General features: G+C 43.0%; 1 protein-coding gene across 3 annotated transcripts in view; it reads right to left on the bottom strand.

Annotated features, from left to right (window-relative positions):
- Positions 1-12,136, bottom strand: part of GRM5 (glutamate metabotropic receptor 5) — a 295,278-nt gene extending 283,142 nt beyond the window's left edge. For all 3 annotated transcript variants that reach the window (XM_075708134.1, XM_075708140.1, XM_075708149.1), the window contains exon 1: positions 11,458-12,136. In XM_075708134.1, coding sequence (XP_075564249.1) covers positions 11,458-12,136 — 679 coding nt within the window. The remainder of the gene's footprint in view (positions 1-11,457) is intronic.
- Positions 12,137-21,886: the final 9,750 nt, after the last annotated feature.

Below are 21,886 nucleotides of genomic sequence, written 5' to 3'. Positions count from 1 at the left end.
CCTAACATTACCAACCTAACATTACCAAGTCCATCACTAAACCAATTAAGGGGAGAGTAGCAATTTCATGTTTCCTGGCTTGGTGGCTGGATTATTTATAATGAAGATAAAAACTAGGAATCATTAAGATTGGAAAGGACCTCTAAGATCATCAGTCCAATCATCAACCCAACACCACCATGCCCACTAAACCATGTCCTGAAGTGCCACATCTACCCGTTTTTTGAACACTTCCAGGGATAGTGACTCCACCACCTCTCTGGGCAGCCTCTTCCAATGCTTGACTACCCTTTCAGTGAACAAATTCTTCCTAATATCCAATCTAAACCTCCCCTGGTGCAGCTTGAGCTCATTTCCTCTTGTCCTATCGCTAACCGCTTGGGAGAAGAAACCATTTCACTAAATGCCAAATCTGTAAATTAGACAACTGTGATATGCAAGGCTTTAAGACAAAATAAATGTAGAATTGCTGAATAATATGTTAGTTAGAATCAGATTTTTTTTTTAATGAGAATCTGGACTTCAAATCCTGAACTTTAGAAGACATCTGGACTAAGTCTGGATTCTCCAGGTGAAAGAACTTTAAAAATAGTGTGCAACTTTGATGGTCTTTATTTTAGCAAGGGCTCAGTCTGCATTGGTTGATAGTCATAATCACATAAACCAAAAGTTTTAGAAATTTCCAGATCAGTGCATCCTTTCTTATTCATACAATTATCTACCGGAAATTATTTGATAATCTTATTTTGACCAGAGAAGGATGAAAGGGAAAAAAAATGTTAAACGTAACCGGGGAGGGAGAAGCAAGGAGTTAATGTAACCAGAAAAAGAGATGATAAGAAGAGAAAAAAAAAAACCACCAAACATTGAGTAAGGTGAGATGGGAAGACAGATGGGCAGAAGATGAGTTATGAAAAGATAGAGGCAGAAAGCCGTAAAAGGGAAAAATAAACAGTACATGTTATAGACCACCACTGTATTGGTTTGCTAATAAGGTAAGAAACAGCAGCTTGTATGCTGATCTATGGAAAAAAAATCCTGCTTGCCTGCAAGTTGAAGAAGCAAATGGAGTACCAATCCCCCTAAAAAAGGAGCAAAAAAGAGGTACCTGCTCTTAAAAAAGGATTTGAAAAAACTGGAAAGGTTTATACAAGGTCTATAAGAATAACTTAGTATCTGGAAAATGCACTTTACAGAAGCGAAGGGAGAACTAAAGCTTTTTGGTTTAGCCAATAGAAAGATCAGAGCAAAGCCTGGAAATAGAAGCCCTGAGAACATATCAATATAAAGGGGCTATAGGTTGGAGGAACACAGTCATTTCATTTGAAGAAAGGATAATTCACAGTCTGAACAGACTACTCAAAGGGGAAATCAACTATCTTTACATGACGTCCTTAAGTGCTGTTGGCATTCAGTGTCTCCTGCGTGATTCAAGAATCATGCAGGTCTTTTACCAAACTTAGCTTTCAGAGAAATCACAAGTTAGCTGTTGTAAATATAAGAACTGGTCTTTCATGTACGGTTTCAACAAGGCTAAGTATCAGGTCCTGTACTTCGGGCACAACAACCCCATGCAATGCTACAGGCTTGGGGAAGAGTGGCTGGAAAGCTGCCTGGCCGAAAAGGACCTGGGGTGTTGGTGGACAGCTGGCTGAACATGAGCAGCAGTGTGCCCAGGTGGCCAAGAAGGCCAACAGCATCCTGGCTTGTATCATGAATGATATGGCCAGCAGGATCAGGGAAGTGTTTGTCCCCCTGCACTTGGCACTGGTGAGGCCGCACCTGGAATACTGTGTCCAGTTTTGGGCCCCTCAATACAAATAATACAACAGAAAAGTAATACAACAGAAAAGTAATACAACAGAAGCAGAAATACCACAATGTTTAATTTGTATACAGTTAGTGGTAGAGGAGACATACCAAGTAAATGGTATGCGGGAGGACATTCCAGCTCTCTCCTGAGGAAAACACCTTTTTTCAAAACTGTTAAAGAACATTAATATTGGTACAAAAATTTTAAAGATTGACATCTTTTTGAATGAAGTTTCCATTTGACTTACAAAGTTACCTTTTCTCAGCTCTTTTAATGTAACCACAAGACAAGCAGTTTATTTTGACTGACTTCTGAATTTTATCATAGCTTTAATTCACTAAAAAATGTTGTTATTTTGGCTTTCAATTCTGACTGGTGGTAAAAAATACTTCAGGAACATTTTTTTTTTTTTTTTATTGTATAGAATATCTGTTTTCCAGCCAGGTCTATAAATCCTTTCATCTCAAAGATGAAATATCAATGAGGGATACAGGAAAGCGAACCACTGTCACTACTCATGGTCATAGAATCATAGAACCATAGAATTGTCTAGGTTGGAAAAGACCTTTAAGATCATCCAGTCCAACCATTAACCTACACTACCAAGCCCACCTAAACCAATCAAGGGTAGACTAGACTAAACCATATCCCGAAGTGCCACATCTACCCGTTTTTTGAACACTTAGAGGGATGGGGACTCCACCACCTCTCTGGGCAGCCTCTTCCAATGCTTGACCACCCTTTCTGTAAAGAAATTTTTCCTAATTTCCAGTCTAAACCTCCCCTGGCGCAGCTTGAGCCCATTTCCTCTCGTCCTATCGCTAACTACATGGGAGAAGAGACCAACACCCACCTCACTGCAACCTCCTTTCAGGCAGTTGTAGAGAGCGATAAGGTCTCCCCTCAGCCTCCTCTTCTCCAGGCTAAACAACCCCAGTTCCCTCAGCCACTCCTCATAAGGCCTGTGCTCCAGACCCTTCACCAGCCTTGTTGCCCTTTTCTGAACACGCTCCAGCACCTCAATGTCTTTCTTGTACTGAGTGGCCCAAAACTGGACACAGTATTCCAGGTGCGGCCTCACCAGCGCCGAGTACAGGGGCACAATCACCTCCCTGCTCCTGCTGGCCACACCATTCCTGATACAAGCCAGGATGCTGTTGGCCTTCTTGGCCACCTGGGCACACTGCTGGCTCATGTTCAGCCAGCTATCTACCAACACCCCCAGATCCTTTTCTTCCAGGCAGCTTTCCAGCCACTCTTCCCCAAGCCTGTAGCATTGCATGGGGTTGTTGTGACCCAAGTGCAGGACCCAGCACTTGGCCTTGTTGAACCTCATACAGTTGGCCACGGCCCATTTATCCAGCCTGTCCAGGTCCCTCTGCAGGGCCATCCTACCCTCCAGCAGATCAACACTCCCACCCAATTTGGTGTCATCTGCAAACTTACTGAGGGCACACTCGATCCCCTCATCCAGATCATTGATAAAGATATTGAACAAGGCTGGCCCCAAAACTGAGCCCTGGGGAACACTGCTCGTGACCGGTTGCCAACTGGACTTAACTCCATTTACCACAACTCTCTGGGCTCGGCCACCCAACCAGTTCTTAACCCAGCGAAGAGTATGCCTGTCCAAGCCGTGAGCTGCCAGCTTCCCGAGGAGGATATTATGCGAGACGGTGTCAAAACCTTTGCTAAAGTCCAGGTAGATGACATCCACAGCCTTTCCATCATCTACCAGGTGGGTCACCAGGTGATAGAAGGAGATCAGGTTGGTCAAGCAGGACCTGCCTTTCATGAACCCATGCTGGCTGGGCCTGATCCCCTGGTTGACCTGTACTTGCCTGTGGAGCTCGATCAATATGAACCTCTCCATAATCTTCCCCGGCACAGGTCAGGCTGACAGGCCTGTAGTTCCCCGAGTCCTTCTTCCGGCCCTTCTTGTAGATGGGTGTCACATTGGCAAGCCTCCAGTCATCAGGGACCTCCCCTGTTAACCAGGACTGCTGATAGATGATGGAGAGTGGCTTGGTGAGCTCCTCTGCCAGCTCCCTCAGTACTCTCGGGTGGATCCCATCTGGCCCCATAGACTTGTGACCATCCAGGTGGCGTAGCAGGTCATTAACTGCTTCCTCCTGGACTATGGGGGCTCCATTCTGCTCCCCATCCCTATCCTCTAGCTCAGGGGCCTGAGTACCCTGGGGATGACCGGTCTGGCTGTTGAACACAGAGGCAAAGAAGGCGTTAAGTACTTCAGCCTTTTCCTTGTCCTTGGTGACAATGTTCCCCCCCACATCCAGCAAAGAATGGAGATCCTCCTTGGCTCTCCTTTTATTGCTGATGTACTTATAAAAGCATTTTTTATTGTCTTTTACAGCACTGGCCAGATTGAGTTCTAGCTGGGCTTTTGCTTTTCTAATTTCCTCCCTGCATGACCTAACAAGATCCCTGTACACCTCCTGAGTTGCCTGCCCCTTCTTCCAATGGTGGTAGACTCTCCTTTTTTCCCTGAGTCCCCGCAAAAGCTCCCTGTTCAGCCAGGCCAGTCGATTTCCCCGCCGGTTGGTCTTACGACACTCGGGGATGGCCCGCTCCTGCGCCCTTAAGACTTCCTTCTTGAAGAGGGCCCAGCCTTCCTGGACCCCTTTGCCCTTCAGGACCGCCTCCCAAGGGACTTTCCCAACCAGGGTCCTGAAGAGGCCAAAGTCTTCCCTCCGCATATGATATCATCTGATATCATATATTAGAAGGACCACCTTTCATAAAACTGATCTGACACATCAGGCACTGTGTGGTGAAACCTTGTTTCCTGAAACTTTTCCAAATCTCATCAACTTGATAGATCCGTCCCTGATTGAAGAGGTGCACCCTGGGAATGGGAACTATAAATGTACCATTTCCAGGCCCAAGGCAAAAGACAAATTTAAGAAGAAGCTGGAGGATGCTGGACTCCCATTGTCTCTTCTCAATGAAGGCAAGTTTCATGACACTGCAACTTTCATTGAGTAGCTGTATAGTCTAAGTGAGGGGAAAAGTGGCATTCAAACACTTAGCCTCTAAAAAAAGAAGCAAAGTGACATTTGAAGGTCCAAATGTCCTGTTTTTAGTTAAGTCCACCCTGTATCTTTCCTTTCAAAGTGCTTTTTTTTTTGGAACTTCAGAATAAGACACCTCCTTGCTCACCTTCCCTTTGCTGTCTCATGGTATTTCCCCTAAAAATCTTCATCCCCATTATGCTCCAGAGTATATTTCTCATTTTATATATTTCTGTCAGTCAAGATACTTCACAGTGGGTATGTCTGGCCTGAGCAGTCTGCCAGCAGTGTTAAAGTGCTGTCTGGTTAGTCAGTCACTGCAGAACAAAGTAAACATTAACTTGATGCTACTTCAGTTTTCTATCTCAATATTCCCAGCTGATTGATAGCATTTGCTCACTTTTCACAATTGTGATGCTAGGATAAATATTTGAAATTGGGAAAAAAAAAAGCCACCTTTGCTATAGATGTCAACATTCAATAAAAATGAGCAAACATCTCAACAGGATAAGACTGGAACTGGGTTTTCCATTTCCCATACTTTCTTTCAGATGAGGGATATTTTTTATTTTTGCTACAATATTAGTGTGATTAAGTGCATATCAAATTGTGATCATCCTGATCTCAACATTTATGTCTGAAACAGATTAAAAGTCTCAAAAAATAAAAAATAAAAGTAATTTAAAAAAATAAAAAAAACCCAAGTAATTATTTTGCCCAAGGGCAAAAATGCAACATTGCTGAAATTGAACATTCTGTAGTCTTTAGACAGGACAAACTTCCATTTTCACAAACAGGTTTTTAGAGATAAATTTTCCTTGAAGTTGAAAATATTTTCATGGACTAACAATGACATTTTTTGGTACGTTATTTCTATGTGGTTTTTTTCTGCATATAAAGCATGAAAAAATATCACCTATACTTAAAATAAAATTAATCTAATTTTAAATCACATTATTTTGTGAAAAGCAGATAATATATTTGGCCATGATATGGATTTTGTATCTAAAGGAGAAAAATCTAGAGTCTGAAAGAAAATCTCCACAGCGTCATATAAGTACAATTTGTTCCAAGCAGCAGGTTTAAGGTCAACTTGTTGCAGCTCTTTCGTTCATTTCTTCATCCTATTCTCACAGACTATGACTAATTTTCATTTTGTTCTTTACTTGGTAGCAAAGGATGTAGGCAAAAATAGTCTTGTAACCAGACATATTTGAACAAATATGAAAGGAAATGTGTGAAATAACCCTTACCTGCAGGAAAAAAAACGTTCTGCTTTTGTTATGCTTGCTTGGGTACATCTTAAGAAAATGAATGTGAACCAACTCTTTATATTGACTTATGATAAATTTGAATGGAGGAAAGTGATATTAAACAGAAAGGACTTTGAGGATGAGTTTGATCCAATGTTTACCTGCAGAGTTGTCTAAAGAAAATGTTAACAAAGTGGCTTTTTTCTTAAGGCTGTGTTCAAAAGTAAATCACACCTTTTACATAATGGAGTGAAATTTATTCCTTGCCACCCCCAATAGATTTAGTTTGTTGTGTTTCAGTTGTACCCCTGTGCAGTTCTATTTTTCCAGCATACATCACCTCTTCACTCCATTCAGAGTGGCAAAATAAATGGTTTCCAATGGCAATGAAAATTGCCTTTCAAATTATTAATTCATTTGGCTCCAGGCAAATTTTAAGCACAGACTCTCAGGGACTGACTTTGTTTCTGACTAGGAAGGCCTGATCCAAATGTCAGTCTAGTCAACAGGGGAGTATTGACTTCAAATAAGCTTTCAATGAGGCCTTCAAACCACAACGATGGGAGAAAAGAAAATTGTATATATTTTTCTCTGATCTTTCAAAAAAGACTAGGGAATGCTTTCATATGGGAAATGAGGTAAACAGATAGTTCTTTGTCTCTTGGGGCAGACAGCCAGCATCTCCCCGGTTTCCCCTACCATTTCTGATTAGCTGTGGTGCCAAATGGTTAAGGAAGAAAAAGGCCAAGATAAAACTCTGGGAGTGCTTAAGCTGCATGGTCCATCTGCATACCAACCATCACCACCCAAAATCCAGATACAGGCATGAATTTTCCTCTCTACTCCCTTGTCCATGCATTAGTTTCCCCAGAAGTGGACAAACAGTTACATGAACTACAAAAAAATCCCTGAAGTGTTCTGAGAAATTGAGGGACCATACTGGGTTTTCATGGCAAGGTTTCGGTATCGGGGGGGGCTGCAAGGGTGGCTTCTGTGAGAAGCTACTAGAAGCTTCCCCTATGTCTGACAGAGCCAATGCCAGCTGGCTCCAAGACAGACCCACCATTGGCAAAGGCCGAGCCAATCAGCGACAGTGATAGCACCTCTGGGATAACATATTTAAGAAGGGGGGAAAAAAAGAAAGAACAGGACACAAACTGCAGCTGGAGAGAGGAGTGAGAACATGTGAGAGGAATGACTCTGCAGACACCAAGGTCAGTGAAGAAGGAAGTGGAGGAGGTGCTGCAGGTGCCAGAGCAGAGACTCCCCTGCAGCCCATGGTGAAGACCATGATGAAGCAGGCTGTCCCCCTCCACCCCATGGAGGTTAACGGCGGAGAAGATATCCACCTGCAGCCCATGGAGAACCCCACGCGGGAGCAGGTAGATGTGCCCCAAGGAGGCTGTGACCCCATGGGAAGCCCACGCTGGAGAAGGCTCCTGGCAGGAGCTGTGGCCCCATGGAGAGACAGAAGCCCACGCTGGAGCAGGTTTGCTGGCAGGACTTGTGGCCCTGTGAGGGACCCATGCTGGAGCAGTCCATGCCTGAAGGACTGCACCCTGTGGAAGGGACCCATGCTGGAGCATTTTGTGAAGAACTGTAGCCCATGGGAAGGACCCATATTGCAGAAGTTCATGGAGGACTGTCTCCCCTGGGAGGGACGCCCTGCTGGAGCCAGGGAAGAGTGTGAGGAGTCCTCCTCTGAGGAGGAAGGAGCAGCAGAGACAACGTGTGATGAACTGACCACAACCACCATACCCCATCCCCCTGCGCTGCTCATGGGGAAGAGGTAGAGAAAATGGAGAGTAAAGTTGAGCCTGGGAAGAAGGGAAGTGTGGGAGGAAGGTGTTTTAAGATTCAGGAAATGGGCTCAAGCTGTGCCAGGGGAGGTTTAGATTGGATATTACAAAAAATTTCTTCACGGAAAGGGTGGTCAGGCATTGGAACAGGCTGCCCAGAGAGGTGGTGGAGGCACCATCCCTGGAAGTGTTCAAAAAACAGGTAGATGTGGCACTTCGGGATATGGTTTAGTCTAGTCTACTCTTGATCGGTTTAGTGTGGACTTGGTAGTGTAGGTTAATGGTTGGACTGGATGATCTTAAAGATCTTTTCCAACCTAAACAATTCTATGATTCTATGATTCTATGATTTAGTTTTTATTTCTCATTATGCTGCTCAGTTTTGATTGGCAATAAATTAAAGTGATTTTCCCCAAGTCGATTCTGTTTTGCCTGTGATGGCAGTTGGTGAGTGATCTCCCTGTCCTTATCTCGACCCATGAGTTTTTTGTTATATTTTGTCTCCCCTGTCCAGCTGAAGAGGGGAGTGATAGAGCAGCTTTGGTGGGCACTTGTCATCCAGCCAGGGTCAAACCACTACAGGGACTAAAGCAGAGGGCTTCTCTCCGAGTTGCTTTGCCTGAGAGAGAAGCACAGACTGAGTTCCTGACTGCATTATTGACCTGATGTCTGTCTGCAAAGTTGGTTTAAGAAGTGAAAGTTGGTTGAAGTTTAAGGAAAGTTTGTTTAAGCTCTGTTCTTATTACAGTGGTGGGGAAAAAAAAAACAAACCAAAACCAACCTATCTGTAAGGCCAGCTGAAAGAATTAGATCAGCATGCAAACTTCCAAAAAAAAAAAAAAAAGGGAGGACCCTCCCTCTCCCTGGAAATCCTTCTCAGAAACCAAAGATCGTATTTCAGAAGAGTCTGGTTAATGCATGAAGATTAGCTAAAGATAATGAATGTAGATGGCCACAATTACTGGAGGCACTGAAAGAAGGTCCTCTCTCAATGGGAGGGCAAGATTCTAAGTTGATAAAAATGGCAAGGAGTGGGATTCAACAATTTGTTTTCCCCCCTGTTTTGAAATACCTGTGGATGTAGGACACTGAGTACAGGGGCATATTTGGAATGTTTACAAGTAAACACATGCTATATTAAAATGAAAATTAATTATAAAAATAAAAATAATATAAATAAAGAATATCTCTTTTACTTGTTTACTCAATTCCTTTATTTTAATATTCTTCCATAGGAGTGTTTTGTGGTGTTTTTTAAAAAATCGTTCTGTTCCTGGAAAGGACAACATCTGTCATTATTTTTGGAAAGTGTCCAGAACATCAGACATTGTCACATTTTAAAGAAATACCTTGACCAGTTTGTATTTGTCTATCCCATTATAAATACCATCTGTTCTATTGTTAGAAAACATTTGTGTGATGTTATTTAACTGGAGAGCATATTCATCATCATGACCAGACCATACAAATAGATGATAGGATCATAAGATTCCCAGAACCAAGGTTTAATGTTTGTTCACTGAAATCCAGATATGTTGCTGTAAACATGCTATGAATGATATGAGGCCTCTGGTATTAAAAAGGTACCACCTATCTTGTCCACTTTAATACCAGCAGAAGTAGCCACATGTTGTACTAGATATATCATTCATCCTTTCTCCTTCTTCACACCCATCTCCTCTGTCTTTTTCTACTCTTGTCTTGTCCATAGCAGCTATCTCCATCTTCAACCGTTGTGTCCCTATTCCCTTCTTTCCAATGTTCAGTGCAAAGTTCCTCTGTCATAAGATTAACATGCCATATGTTACCATCTGCTCCAAACAGTGTCCATGGGAAGTGGTAAAAGTATTCTCACTCTGTGCAGAATCAGACCTTGATATAAGCTTGACAATTCCCACACTGAATATATAAGCATCCCCTCTCAATAAGCAGAGGTGTAAAAGTTGTTCATAGCAAAAATTAGACGAGTCATCAAAAGTAGTCAAGATATAAAATCTTATGCTAATGTGATGCATCAGTGGCATTATTGTTGACCGTGACGTTATTCACACATATTTGTGAAGCAAAAGCTGCACACCAAGCCATGCCAAAGGCATCAGCTGGCACAGAGTACCTTCACTACATGATGTGACATAGGGTGATTTATACACTGTTATATTCAACTGATAATATATTCATGCATCCCCATACAAAAGAGGCCACAGTTATTTACCATTTTTTGTTATCATGATGGAAACATGATTGCAATGACCTGCATGTAAGTTCTAATATTTTTTTTTTTTTTTAATATTGCAGAATGAGCTCTCTACATATCTGTAGGAGGACAAAGATCTCTACATACTAGTATTGGACCAGCGTCACCCCAAAAAGAGCTTTGAATAGTATGAAGGCTGCCAGAGAAGCATACTCAGTGTGTGGGAAGGACAATCTGCTTTCTATTGGTTGTAATAAAGCCAGCAGCATCTGCTGCTGTTCAGAAATGCCATCACTACTACTCAATCTCTTAATAACATTTTTCATTCCCAGATCATATTCTAAGCCTTCCATTCCAAGATTTTCTGTTTTAACAAAGACAACCCAGTGAGATCCTAAAATTCACCACAGAACCTAATTCCAGAAAACTCATTAAAGGGTGCTGTCATTAGACCGGGACTGGTGAAACCTGCTCTTAAGGCAGTATGAAATTCTAGTTACTTATAGCAAGATGAACCCACTCAACACTGCCAGTACAAGGAATAACAAAATCAGGTAAGCTTTTCCATAGCATTTCCCTTTAATCATATACTCTTCTGAACACTGGGTAAAAACCTTAAGCTCTAACTCAAATTAATAAAAAGAGAAAAGCAATTTATCACACAGTTCTGATTTTCTGGACACCTGATGGAGCATAAGTGTGCGAAGAAGATTCAAGGAGAATTCCCTTGCTTACTCCTAAAAATAATGGCCAGATGCAGAGCAAGAAGTGGCTGCAATACTCCATGAAGTATTATAAAAAGGACAGAAGTAGTTCTGGTCTCCAGGAGTTGGGACAACCTGCATTCAAATATTAGCCAGAACTACATGTTTTCTAGTATTTGTGCCTCTGTGCCTCAGATATTAAGCAGGAACCCATTCTGACTCAGCGACAGTTTCAAATGATAATTTAGCTCTCTTCTGCACTAGGAAGACCAGACACTTTCTCATTATGCATTAATACCAATACAGTCAAAATGATTATTTTACATACATACATTGATTGGTAGATTAATAAAAATAAGTTAATGTCAACTAAATTAAACCAAAATCACTTAGGAGACTCCAGAGTAACCACTTTTAGCAGCAAGTGGCCCTAGAGCACACACAATCCTGTATTTCAAACTTTGTTTTCAGCCATTATCAACATGATGCTACTTCAGCCCCATAGGGAATGTGAAATTATTATTATTAAGTAAATTAAAAGTTTATACCTTTGACAACTGACTGGCAAAAACCCAACAATGTCAAACTACCATCATCTATCTATTTGACCATGTCAAAGTAGTTTGAAGGCATTCTTATATGGAAAAAAAATAACCTCTTACCTTCAGTATGTACAGCAGAAACATAGGTCCAATTATAGCGCTTGACAATGTCCACCATAGCCCGTGCTTGCTGTGCATCAGATGGCACAACTCTCATAAAATACTTGAAGAGAGTTTTGTCGCTTAGGTCCATGCTTGTGGCAGAATAAGCAATCTGAGGTATATTGAAAAGCTGCAACAAGTTCTGGACCTGGATAGCAACTGAGCTAGAGCCAGGTCCAATGACACCAACAATGGGTTTCTTGGAGTGGAAAGATGATGAAGATCCATCCACACATCGCACCATCCCTTCCTCTTCTTCTGATGAAATAAGAGAGTCCCTTATAAACTCAATGCTCTGCTCCAGAGCCACAGCAGAATGCCAGCAGGAGTCCCTTATTTCACATCCTAGTGTTATATTTGGCAACAGCGTGGGGTCCAAATTAATTCTGTCAAGGGTATGTAGCATTGCCTCCACTCTCTGAATGCCATACTGCTCTCTTACCTCTCCACATTTCCTCTCATGAACCTTGTCAACAGTTGGTTGATGGTGGACAGAGAATAGAGCTCCAATGATAATATCACCAGGCATGTGTGCAACCACCCTTCTTTCATTGGCCTGTGCAGAAACCAAAAGCCCAAAGTTCCCACGGACATCTTCCTTCAATAACAGGATTGCAAGGAACAGCAAAAGGACCATTTTAGGAAATGGTTTAGGCTGGTAGAGACAACATGATGGAAAAAAGCCAGAGAGCTGGTGAAAAGCAGTTATCAAATTTTTTGGATAAAAGGAGCACTATGCTGATTGTTAACCAGGAGTTTGCATATATTCTCTAAGGAGTCACCATCATCTCCAAGTGGACAGCTATGCAGAGCTGCACATGTGATCATAATCCTCATAACCTTCAAAAATGAACAAATAGGAGAAAAAGGTTTAGAATTAGTTATAAAGTCAGTTTTGTAATCTGTTCTAAAATTGCAGCTATTCCTACTGCTCTCAATGACTGTAATACATTGTCTCCTATATACATTTGCTTCTGTAATTTTTCAAGCTGAAAAAATTTGTTGTACTTCAGTGTTTCACAGTCTTAGGCTTATATTTCTGCTGGTGTAAATCGGTGTCTTTCTCTTTGACATTCTTGTTTAAAAACTCTTTTGGGAAATGCTTTCAAAAAGACAGACAAGTATTTAATTCCAAAGAAGATAGATGTTGCCATTTCTAATGTGTGTCTTTGAAAACAACTCCCTTTACTTTCAGACACTTTCTATATCACAAATGCATATGTCACACTAACGTACCTTGGGCTGTACTATGTTATAAAATACAACACTAGGAAACTGCTGTTGACAAACAGAGCTGTTCTTGAAATATTCTAAGGAATGCAGAATCTCATTCTTCAAATCTGTAAATCTGTTTTTTTCTTTGTAAGCCACAACATGAAACAAATTCACTTTTAAAATAAGTTAGGATTAAGAATACTGATTTTGTTATTAATATTTGTATTTGTTTTAAGCAGTGAATATTTCAGCAGAGGAACAACAATTCTAAAACAGCAGAGCAGTGAAATTGTTTTCATCCTTTTATATCCTTAAATCAAACATCAGCAATAAGCAATTTGACAAATACTGGTGCTGTGGACAACTATACAGACTTTGCTGATAGAAAGAAGTCAACATAGACACTATACAGATGCGTCACTGCCTAAAATATTTGATCTGATATGTTTGCCGATAGTCTGCAATGCAATCTGCACTTGGCTTTAGTGTTGATGAAGGATCAAAAAAAAAAAAAAAAAAAAAAAAAAGAATCAGCAAAGAATTCATATCTTGGGCTGTGGTTAATGGGACTTGGAAATGTACTTGAAAATGTTCTATACCTAGCAGTGGATTTGCAGCAGGATGCTTCTGGTTTTAAACACAGTGCTTAAACAGTAGTTTGTCCAGGCCTTGATCCCTGAGCATCTATTGCTCTACACCTGCCAGTGGATCCATTGATAGTACAGAAAGTAATGCACACTCTTAAATCTAGGAAGATGCTGAGCTACTTAGTGAACCACATGCCCAGTTTCATTGTTGACAAAACAAATACAAAATTCTGGGACAGATCCTGACCTCAGTTTTACTGACATAAATCTTTTGACGTAATAAAAAAAGAATATAGAAATTTCCATACTTTTCAGACCCACCAGTCATTTCTAATCCATTAACAACCATTAATAACATTCAGATGTTGTGAAGTGAAAAAAAAACCCTTGCCATAGGAAATCTACCTCTGTTTCTTCCAAGTTCAAAATCTAGCAGTATTTTAATCTTGAATTTACTCCTCTCAGCTAGGTCATTCAGTGCAGTGCCACAGTGAAAATCTTCCTGATTCTGAAGATGAGACAGTCAAACCTAAAACCACTTTTCTGCTTGAGGTTAGCCTTGTTTAATTATTATTTTAGATAGACATCTGTAAATTATAAACTATTTACACAGAGGAAATCATGCAATAGTTTTAGTGAATATTCCCAAATGAAATCCAAATCTTTAAAAAGAGAAAACATTGAGTAGTTTTGTAATATTAATTGCAATATTAATAGGTTCATGTAATATTAATTTCTAGTAATAGAAGGTGTTAATAAAGAAATAAGGTTCAGACAACTGTAGAACACTTCAAGAAGTTTTTTTCTAGCCTGTGAAGAGTTAGCTTATCAATACTGCAACCCTTTGCCACTGAGGAATAACAGCAGTTCAATTCAGGTTAATTAGTCTCTAATTACAGAATATCACTATTGCTTATGTCTTCCAATTGTTTGTTCCATGACTCTGAAGACAGTACTGTACAATTTGCAAACAGTCGAAGGATGAATGACAGGGGATATCTTCGTACAATATCACAGCTATTAAATTCCTATTCCTCCAATTAATTTAATGTATTATCACTTTAAAAATATTTAATTTTTTACTAACTTATTAACATTTGAACAGAAATGGTACTCTGCTATTTAAAACCATGGATGCTTATTTTTCTGAGCTTCTCAAATTAAGGCTACATGTGCAGAGCACAACTGTATCTAGACAAATGCCAGCTCTGCCTCAGACTGTAACTGGATATACAATTAGATGCCTTTTTATAACCTAGCTGCCTGTGCAGCTGCATGTGTACAAATAGAGTTCAGAGGATTAGGGTGAGCTTGTGACACAAAAAAATAATCCAATTCCCATCCACCATTTTAATTCTACAACACATCAACCAGGTTTCTGGTCAAGTTTAGTAATACTGTTCTTGGTCTCTTGTCTATGGATTAAACAATTTCCACATAGAATATACAAGAAAGAGAGGGCAGCAAGGCCATTTTTATCTTCTTCACTCCAAAGAACAGCTCTTTGCTCTTCTCTGTCTACAGTTGTATCTATCATACAAAAGTACAGGGTAAAGAATAAAGTAAAGCTGAAGGTCTCTTATAGTTCTGGTTCCGCAATAGTAGCAGATCTCATAGTGGGGGGGTTCCTATGGCCCAAAAGCAAGTTCTGAAAGCAATCAAATCCTTCCATTCCCTGGCTCCCAAGGGAAAAGAAGGGGTGGCCAGATGCAGACTGCACTTGTTCCAGAATTAATGAACTTTCTTTACGTACTCCGCTGTACTAAAGTGAAAGTCAATTTACTTGGGACTTACAAAGCTGTTACTAATTACACCAAGAAAACTGCTTATGTTTTATAGTATCAGGCTTAAGACTCATATCCAAAGCATCTGAAGTCAATGCTTTCTGTGGGCTTTCATGATGCAGTGAAACAACCTAGAATTTATATTGACATGGCAAAGCGCGCCTGCTAAATTTCAATGGATTTGTATTTGTATAGTAGAGATCTGGTTCTATGGGCTTACTCTTGCTCTCATAAACCGAAAAATCACAGAATAGTTGAGGTGGGAAGGCACCTTGGGAAGTTGTCTGGTCCACCCACCCTGCTTAAAGCAAGTTCAACTAAAGCATGTTTCTCAACCTCAAGTCCAGTCGGGTTTTTAATGTCTCTGATGATGGAGACTCCACAACCTTTCTGGGTAACCTGTTCCAGTGTATGACCACAATCACAGTAAAAAGGGTTCTTTTTAAAGTTTAAACAGAATTTCTTGTATTTTGATTTGTGCTTATTGCCTGTCATCCTTCCACTGGATACAGCTGGTTTCGCCGTGCAAAGATGCCATGAGAGTAATCAGGTAACACATCCCGTTTGAGGCTGAAATGTCTTAGCAGAGAGCTGATAGACTAAGCACACTAATTACATTTCCTGGAGAACATCTTCCTGAAGAGAAGATGGCCAAGGGAACTGTTTAAATATACAATTTTACTGCTCTTCTGTCCCAAGAGAATCACATACAAGTCATTCCACATTTTGATTACCATTCTTTCCTACTACAGGAAGCTTATTATTACAAGCAGGATGAGTACTAAAATAAAATCAAGCAAAATTTCATAAGCTTAAATATAACTCCTGTTTAAATTGTTAGGGATAACCCTAAAGGGAGTTTGACATGCTATAGCCTTCAGACTGAGAACAGAGGTTTCATCAGCATCAAAGACAGTGAACTCTTGAATGCATGCTTAAAATAATGGGAATTGTTTCCCAATTAGTAATTTATCTGCTTTTACTTGTTTTAATTGATGGACAAGCAAATCAACATGCACAGCACTTAGGGTCAAATTTACTTTTCACACTGTTCAATTTCTTCAGTGTCAAGGGAGTTGTTCCCAATTTACTGCAACATGGGCAAAATGGAATCAGGCACTTAATTACTGCTGTATCAAGGTTCCTAGCTTATTTCAGCTATGGGCCTAACTATAAATTAATCCTGAAGTCACATGTTTTAATCATAGATGACAGACACTTTAGTGTCAGTCTTCTGGTGCACTAGTTTCACACTTGGAGCAACTGCAGAAGTCATAAAGAAGAAAGATAATTCTGCCTATCTGTCCTTTGCTCAGTCTTGCCCTAGACAAAAATTTAAGGGCTACCCACATAACTGAAGACACAGCTCTAATGAAGCACTCAACATGTTCCTACAAACTCTGCTTTCTCTGACAGTAAAAACTTTACGCCAGTCTCTGTCAGGAGACATTCTCAGCTGTTCCTTTAGGGCAGAGTTCCAGCTACTTCATGTTGAGGTTTAACTGAGTAGAAAATGAGCATCTGTAATATTCCATGAAACATCATGCAGTTCTTACAATTATTTACTTCAACCTCAAATGCAAGGCCATCTGTAGTTATAGTCTGTACAAACCAAAAGAAACAAAAAGAGCCCTAATATCTAACAGCATTTATTAAACCTTGATCAAAAATCAAACTATGAACAGCAGTTCACAAAGGGCTGATTTTCCACTATGTGCATGGCTGAGAGTTTATACGTGGGGCACGTCTGACTTTTCTTAAGGGCTTCTGCTACAGCAGGTGTAACTGTGTTTAAATCGTAAGAATGAAACCCTTTCCCCCTCCGACTTATATTATTATAGCAGCGCCCACTAGTGACCCCAGAGTGAAGGACCTGTGCTTTATGCAATCTGAATTCTCTTGGCTGTGTGGCTTCTAATAGGTAAAACACAAACTCAGCAAAGGGACATTTTTGATTTAGCCTATTTTGTACCAGGGAAAAAAATTTAAAACGAGAGTAAGAACAATACTTTCGTTCAGGTTTCTTCTTTGTTAGAATTTTGTAAGTTTACAGCCTATTTGTTCATACTCTCTAAATCTTCAGGCAGATTTAAATAATAAAAATAAAATGCCAGATTACTGAACCACAGAACAGTGCTGTGATGGAGTGAGAGCTTATGGTCCAGTTCAGGAAAGCACTTAGGAATATGTGCAGTGTTAAGCACATGAAGAATGCTATTGGTCAAACATCTATAAAGACGTATCTAAAGTTTAACATCTCTTTAAAGGATTTTCTAGATCAGAGCAATCACAAAAATTTAGATCCCCCAAATCCATTGAATTGTAGTGACAAATTTTACTTACATGCTATGTTTGCATAGCCTACAGCCATGTACCTGCTGATTAAATGCTTTCCAGGCATTCATTTACAGCACAGACTGCAATTAGTTCAATGCCATCGGATATGAGATAATGTATGTCAATACAGATATGGACCAAATCAGTATATCCTAAGGAACTAACCCAGGTTTCATCATCAGAGAAGTCAAAAGCTCAGCAATCAGCAACTGAATTACTGGTCCAGAGTCAGTCCTGCCACTTATCACACAGCGAAGATCTTTGGATAGCAAAAGATGGAACTGCCTTAGAAAAACAATTACATAAGAGGAGAGACATCTCGGCGGGGACCAATGTGAGGAAAACGTGTACCTTCAGGATACTAAGCCTTTGCTCAGTTCTGCTGGCTATTGGCATTGGAAACGTTAAGCATCGGGTTCAAGCTATTCTGGCAATGTAGCTCCCAATGCTATAGAGAGGCTCAGTTTGCAGGAGGTCTCACACACCCACTCCTCAGAGGTAATTCAGCTTGATCACACAAAACCTGATGCACTCTAATGGTCTTTAGTTGAAAAACATGAATATGAGCATACTGTTCTGTTTTGAGATTTCTGCTGTGTTTAAATTTTCCATTCACCAAAAAAAAAAAAAAAAAATCAAACAACCATTAGTCATTGCATTATAAGCTCTATGAATTCCATCAGGCATTGGTTCAAGCCCTTTGACAAAGGAAACAGCCTTATACAACAGGAGAGACTATGAAGCAGCTTTCTGTAATTCTACTTAGAAATAGGAGGAAAATAAGCAGCACAGAAGAATTTTAACCATTTGGCCAGAACAGCCACTGAAAATAACAGATTAGTGTGCTGATCTCATGCCTTCATAGATAATAAACATAGAATGCTATAATTATGAGCAAGATCCTTAGCAATCCCAGGAAGTTCTTCCCCATATTATGCCCCCACACACACTTTCTTGTTGATGTAACAATTTTGATTTTAATACGTAGGTGCTTAACTTCCCAGCAAAAGTTGCAATGATCTCTGCAATTCCACTAAATATACTGCTTATAGCTGCTGTTACCAAAAACCTATTATACCATATGATGCAGGAACTAATAGCTCTAGTGTGATTTCACCTGTAATCCTAGACATTTTATTAATTGACAAAACTGTATGATGTGGAGGAGGTGATCAACAAAAAGCAATAGCAATTAAAAAAAAAAAAAACAAAACATTTTCTAGCAAGTCACAAGAGTGGTGTTATAGTGGCATTCTAGTACTACCACTATACCAAAAAAAGCTATAAACATGTTGGCAAATAAAATACAAAGAACCTTTGTAGAGACCCCAAAAACACTCTCTGATCATTTGAATAATGATTAACCCTGGCATTCCTGATCATGTAGCATAAATATTAGCATGTAGCTAAAGTACTTGAGAATGTGCAAAATATTAGTGTGTGATAGAAATGTTTAGGAATTGACTAATAAAAAAAAAGTCATTGAGAATGAAAAGAGCCTGGCGGTTAACTCCTCTATACACCTTCTCCTTTCAATATCATTTACAGTAGTGTATTTTCAAGACAGTCCTCCGCCACTCTGCTTTCGAGATGGTCCCCAGCTTTGTCCTCCAGACAAGGAGAAAGAAACGTCCGGCCTCCCCCTACTCCCAGTCACCCCCACTGCCACCAGAAAGCCCTTCTCAGGGAGGAGGTCGAATGGAAGTGGGGCTGCTGGGGCGACGGAGCCCTGGGGTGTGGGACAGCACTGCCTGCCGGCTTTGGGCAGCGGGCAGCGGGCAGCGGGCAGCAGGCACTGGGCAGCAGGCAACGGGCAGTGGGCAGCGGGCAGCAGGCAGTGCGCAGCGGGCAGCGGGTGGTGGGCAGCAGACAGCGGGCAGCAGAAGCGGGCAGTGGGCAGAGGGCAGCGGGCAGGCGGGTGGCAGGCAGCAGGCAGCGGGCAGCTGGCAGCAGACGGCGGGCAGCAGGCAGTGGGCGGGCGGGCGGCGGGCAGCAGGCAGCAGGCAGTGGGCAGCGGGCAGCGGGCAGCAGGCAACAGGCAGCAGGCAGTGGGCAGCAGGCAGCGGGCAGCAGTGGGCAGCGGGCAGCGGGCGGTGGGCAGCAGACAGTGGGCAGCGGGCAGTGGGCAGCGGGCGGTGGGAAGTGGGCAGCGGGCGGTGGGCAGCCGACAGCGGGCGGTGGGCAGTGGGCAGCGGGCGGTGGGCAGCGGGCAGCGGGTGGTGGGCAGCGGGCAGCGGGCGGTGGGCAGCGGGCAGCGGGCGGTGGGCAGTGGGCAGCGGGCGGTGGACAGCGGGCAGCGGGTGGTGGGCAGTGGGCAGCGGGCGGTGGGCAGCGGGCAGCGGGTGGTGGGCAGCGGGCAGCAGACAGCAGGCAGCGGGCAGCAGACAGCGGGCAGCAGGCGGGCAGCAGACAGTGGGCAGCGGGCAGTGGGCAGTGGGCAGCAGGCGGTGGGCAGCGGGCGGTGGGCGGTGGGCAGCAGGCGGTGGGCAGCGGGCAGCAGGCAGCAGACAGTGGGCAGCGGGCGGGCAGCAGACAGTGGGCAGCGGGCGGTGGGCAGCGGGCGGTGGGCAGCGGGCAGCGGGCGGTGGGCAGCGGGCAGCGGGCGGGCGGGCGCTGTCCCTGGTGCTGAGCGCCGCCCGCCGCCAGCGTTCACCTCCCCGGCAGGTTTAGGGAAGGGAAAAAAAAAAGATATCTAAAAATCGACAAGGAGTAAAAATTGCCATCGTGGTCACATTTGCCATGCACGACCACGTTTTTACAAATAAATTAAACACATAGAGCTGGGTCTTAGAGGAAACTATTGGACAAGGTTAACTCCCAGCATAGCTACCTGTGCTGCTACAACTAAGTGGCCGTGCATACCGACGTATATGTGTGCACACACACTGGTTCTTAGGTCTCTGTCTGCCTGCTCAGCTAGTGGTATCGCTGTCCCTTTCAACCTTTAATGAATCATTTTTGTACATGGAGACATTAGTTCCAATTATTAAATAAGGAACAGACGGGACTCAGCGAGCACAGCCAAAGTGATTTGTCCCAAGGTCACACAGAAAAGTCTATGGCTGAGCTAAGCCTGGCTGTCTCTGGAAAACAGATACATCCCCGTTTCCCTTCTCCCTTCCTGGCAAGACAAATCCCCACTGGTGAATGGAAGGGCTATATCACACACACCACCAAGCTCAGGTATTGCAGTACCCCAGTCCCCCCCAGCCCCACACATATCCTGCTTCTGGGGAGGGGTCAGTGCCCGCTGCCCTCCAGCGCCCTGACCCACTGATGCCTCAGCAGCCCCTGGAGGTGTACCCCACCGGTTGGCTTGCCAGCCCCCCAGAAGCTGTGCCTGTCCTCTGGCAACCAGGGCACAGAGCAAAAGCAGGAGGGAGGGAGGGAGGGGAAAGAGTTCCTTCTGCATCCACAGGGTTTCTGTCTGCAACCCAGGGCACATAAATCCCCTCTCCCAGCCCGCAGCATTACCTTGTCGGTGGCAGCAATTGCTTCTTCCTACAGTGGCGGTAAAGAGGTCCTTTCAGTGGCAAAAATCAAGACGGGTAGGGGTAGGCACCTCCTATTTTCAGCCACGGCAGAGATAGCATTCCTCGCACAGACCGTCTGTAGCTGAATAATCCTCAAATGCCTCTGCAAAGATCACCAGCAGGTGAGCCCCACTCGGCTAGCATTGTCACTCCTCCAGCTATGGGCACATCCTGTTTTCTTCTGATCGCAGGCAAATGCTGAGGACCGCGTATCCTGCCCCCGCGAATGCATGCACATACACACACGCCATGCAACACGCTGTTCTCTCAGCATCGCCCAAGTCTCATTTGCAAGAGGCGTGAATGGTCCCTGGATTTAAGCGGGGGTGGGGGGGGGGGTTGGGGGGGGCGAAGCGTGAGAAGGAGGAATAAACAAACAAACCATGAAACAACAGATGGGTGTTTGCTCTCTGCCACCACAGCCTTGGTCTTCCTGAATACTTGCTGCAGCTTGACCCACTTGCTTAAACACCTCTGCCCCTCCTCACATATGCACGGCAGCAACCTCTCTGCATTTATAAGGGGCTAATCCTGCATTCTGCCCTGTGAGGAAAGCTGTCCAGATGATCTGAAGGTTGCAAAGTCTCCCTATTAAACCGACAGCTCCCTCCCTCACTACCCTCCTCCAGCAAGTAAGAAAGCGGCGCTCGGTTCAGAACAGCATCATCCGAAGGGGGGGTGGGGGGGAGAACCAAAACGGTGGCAGCTTCAGAAAGGTCTGTTTAAAACCGAGTCGCAGGGAAGTGTTTACCCCTGCGGTCCCGGCGGCCTTTTGCGAACTGGCTCCGCCAAAGTTTTCCCACCCCCCTGGGGGCGACGCTGCAGGGTGGCCCGGGCGCTCCGTTGTGCACCTGCGGGTCCGGGGTTGGGGGGCGAGGGGGCCCTTTGCACCGGGAGAGCGCCGGGCTTCAGTGCAACTTTTTAGTGCCAC

The sequence above is a fragment of the Pelecanus crispus genome, chromosome 1 (assembly GCF_030463565.1).
Source record: "Pelecanus crispus isolate bPelCri1 chromosome 1, bPelCri1.pri, whole genome shotgun sequence".
NCBI classification, from domain to species: Eukaryota; Metazoa; Chordata; class Aves; order Pelecaniformes; family Pelecanidae; genus Pelecanus; species Pelecanus crispus.
This window is presented reverse-complemented; position numbering and strand designations above follow the sequence as displayed.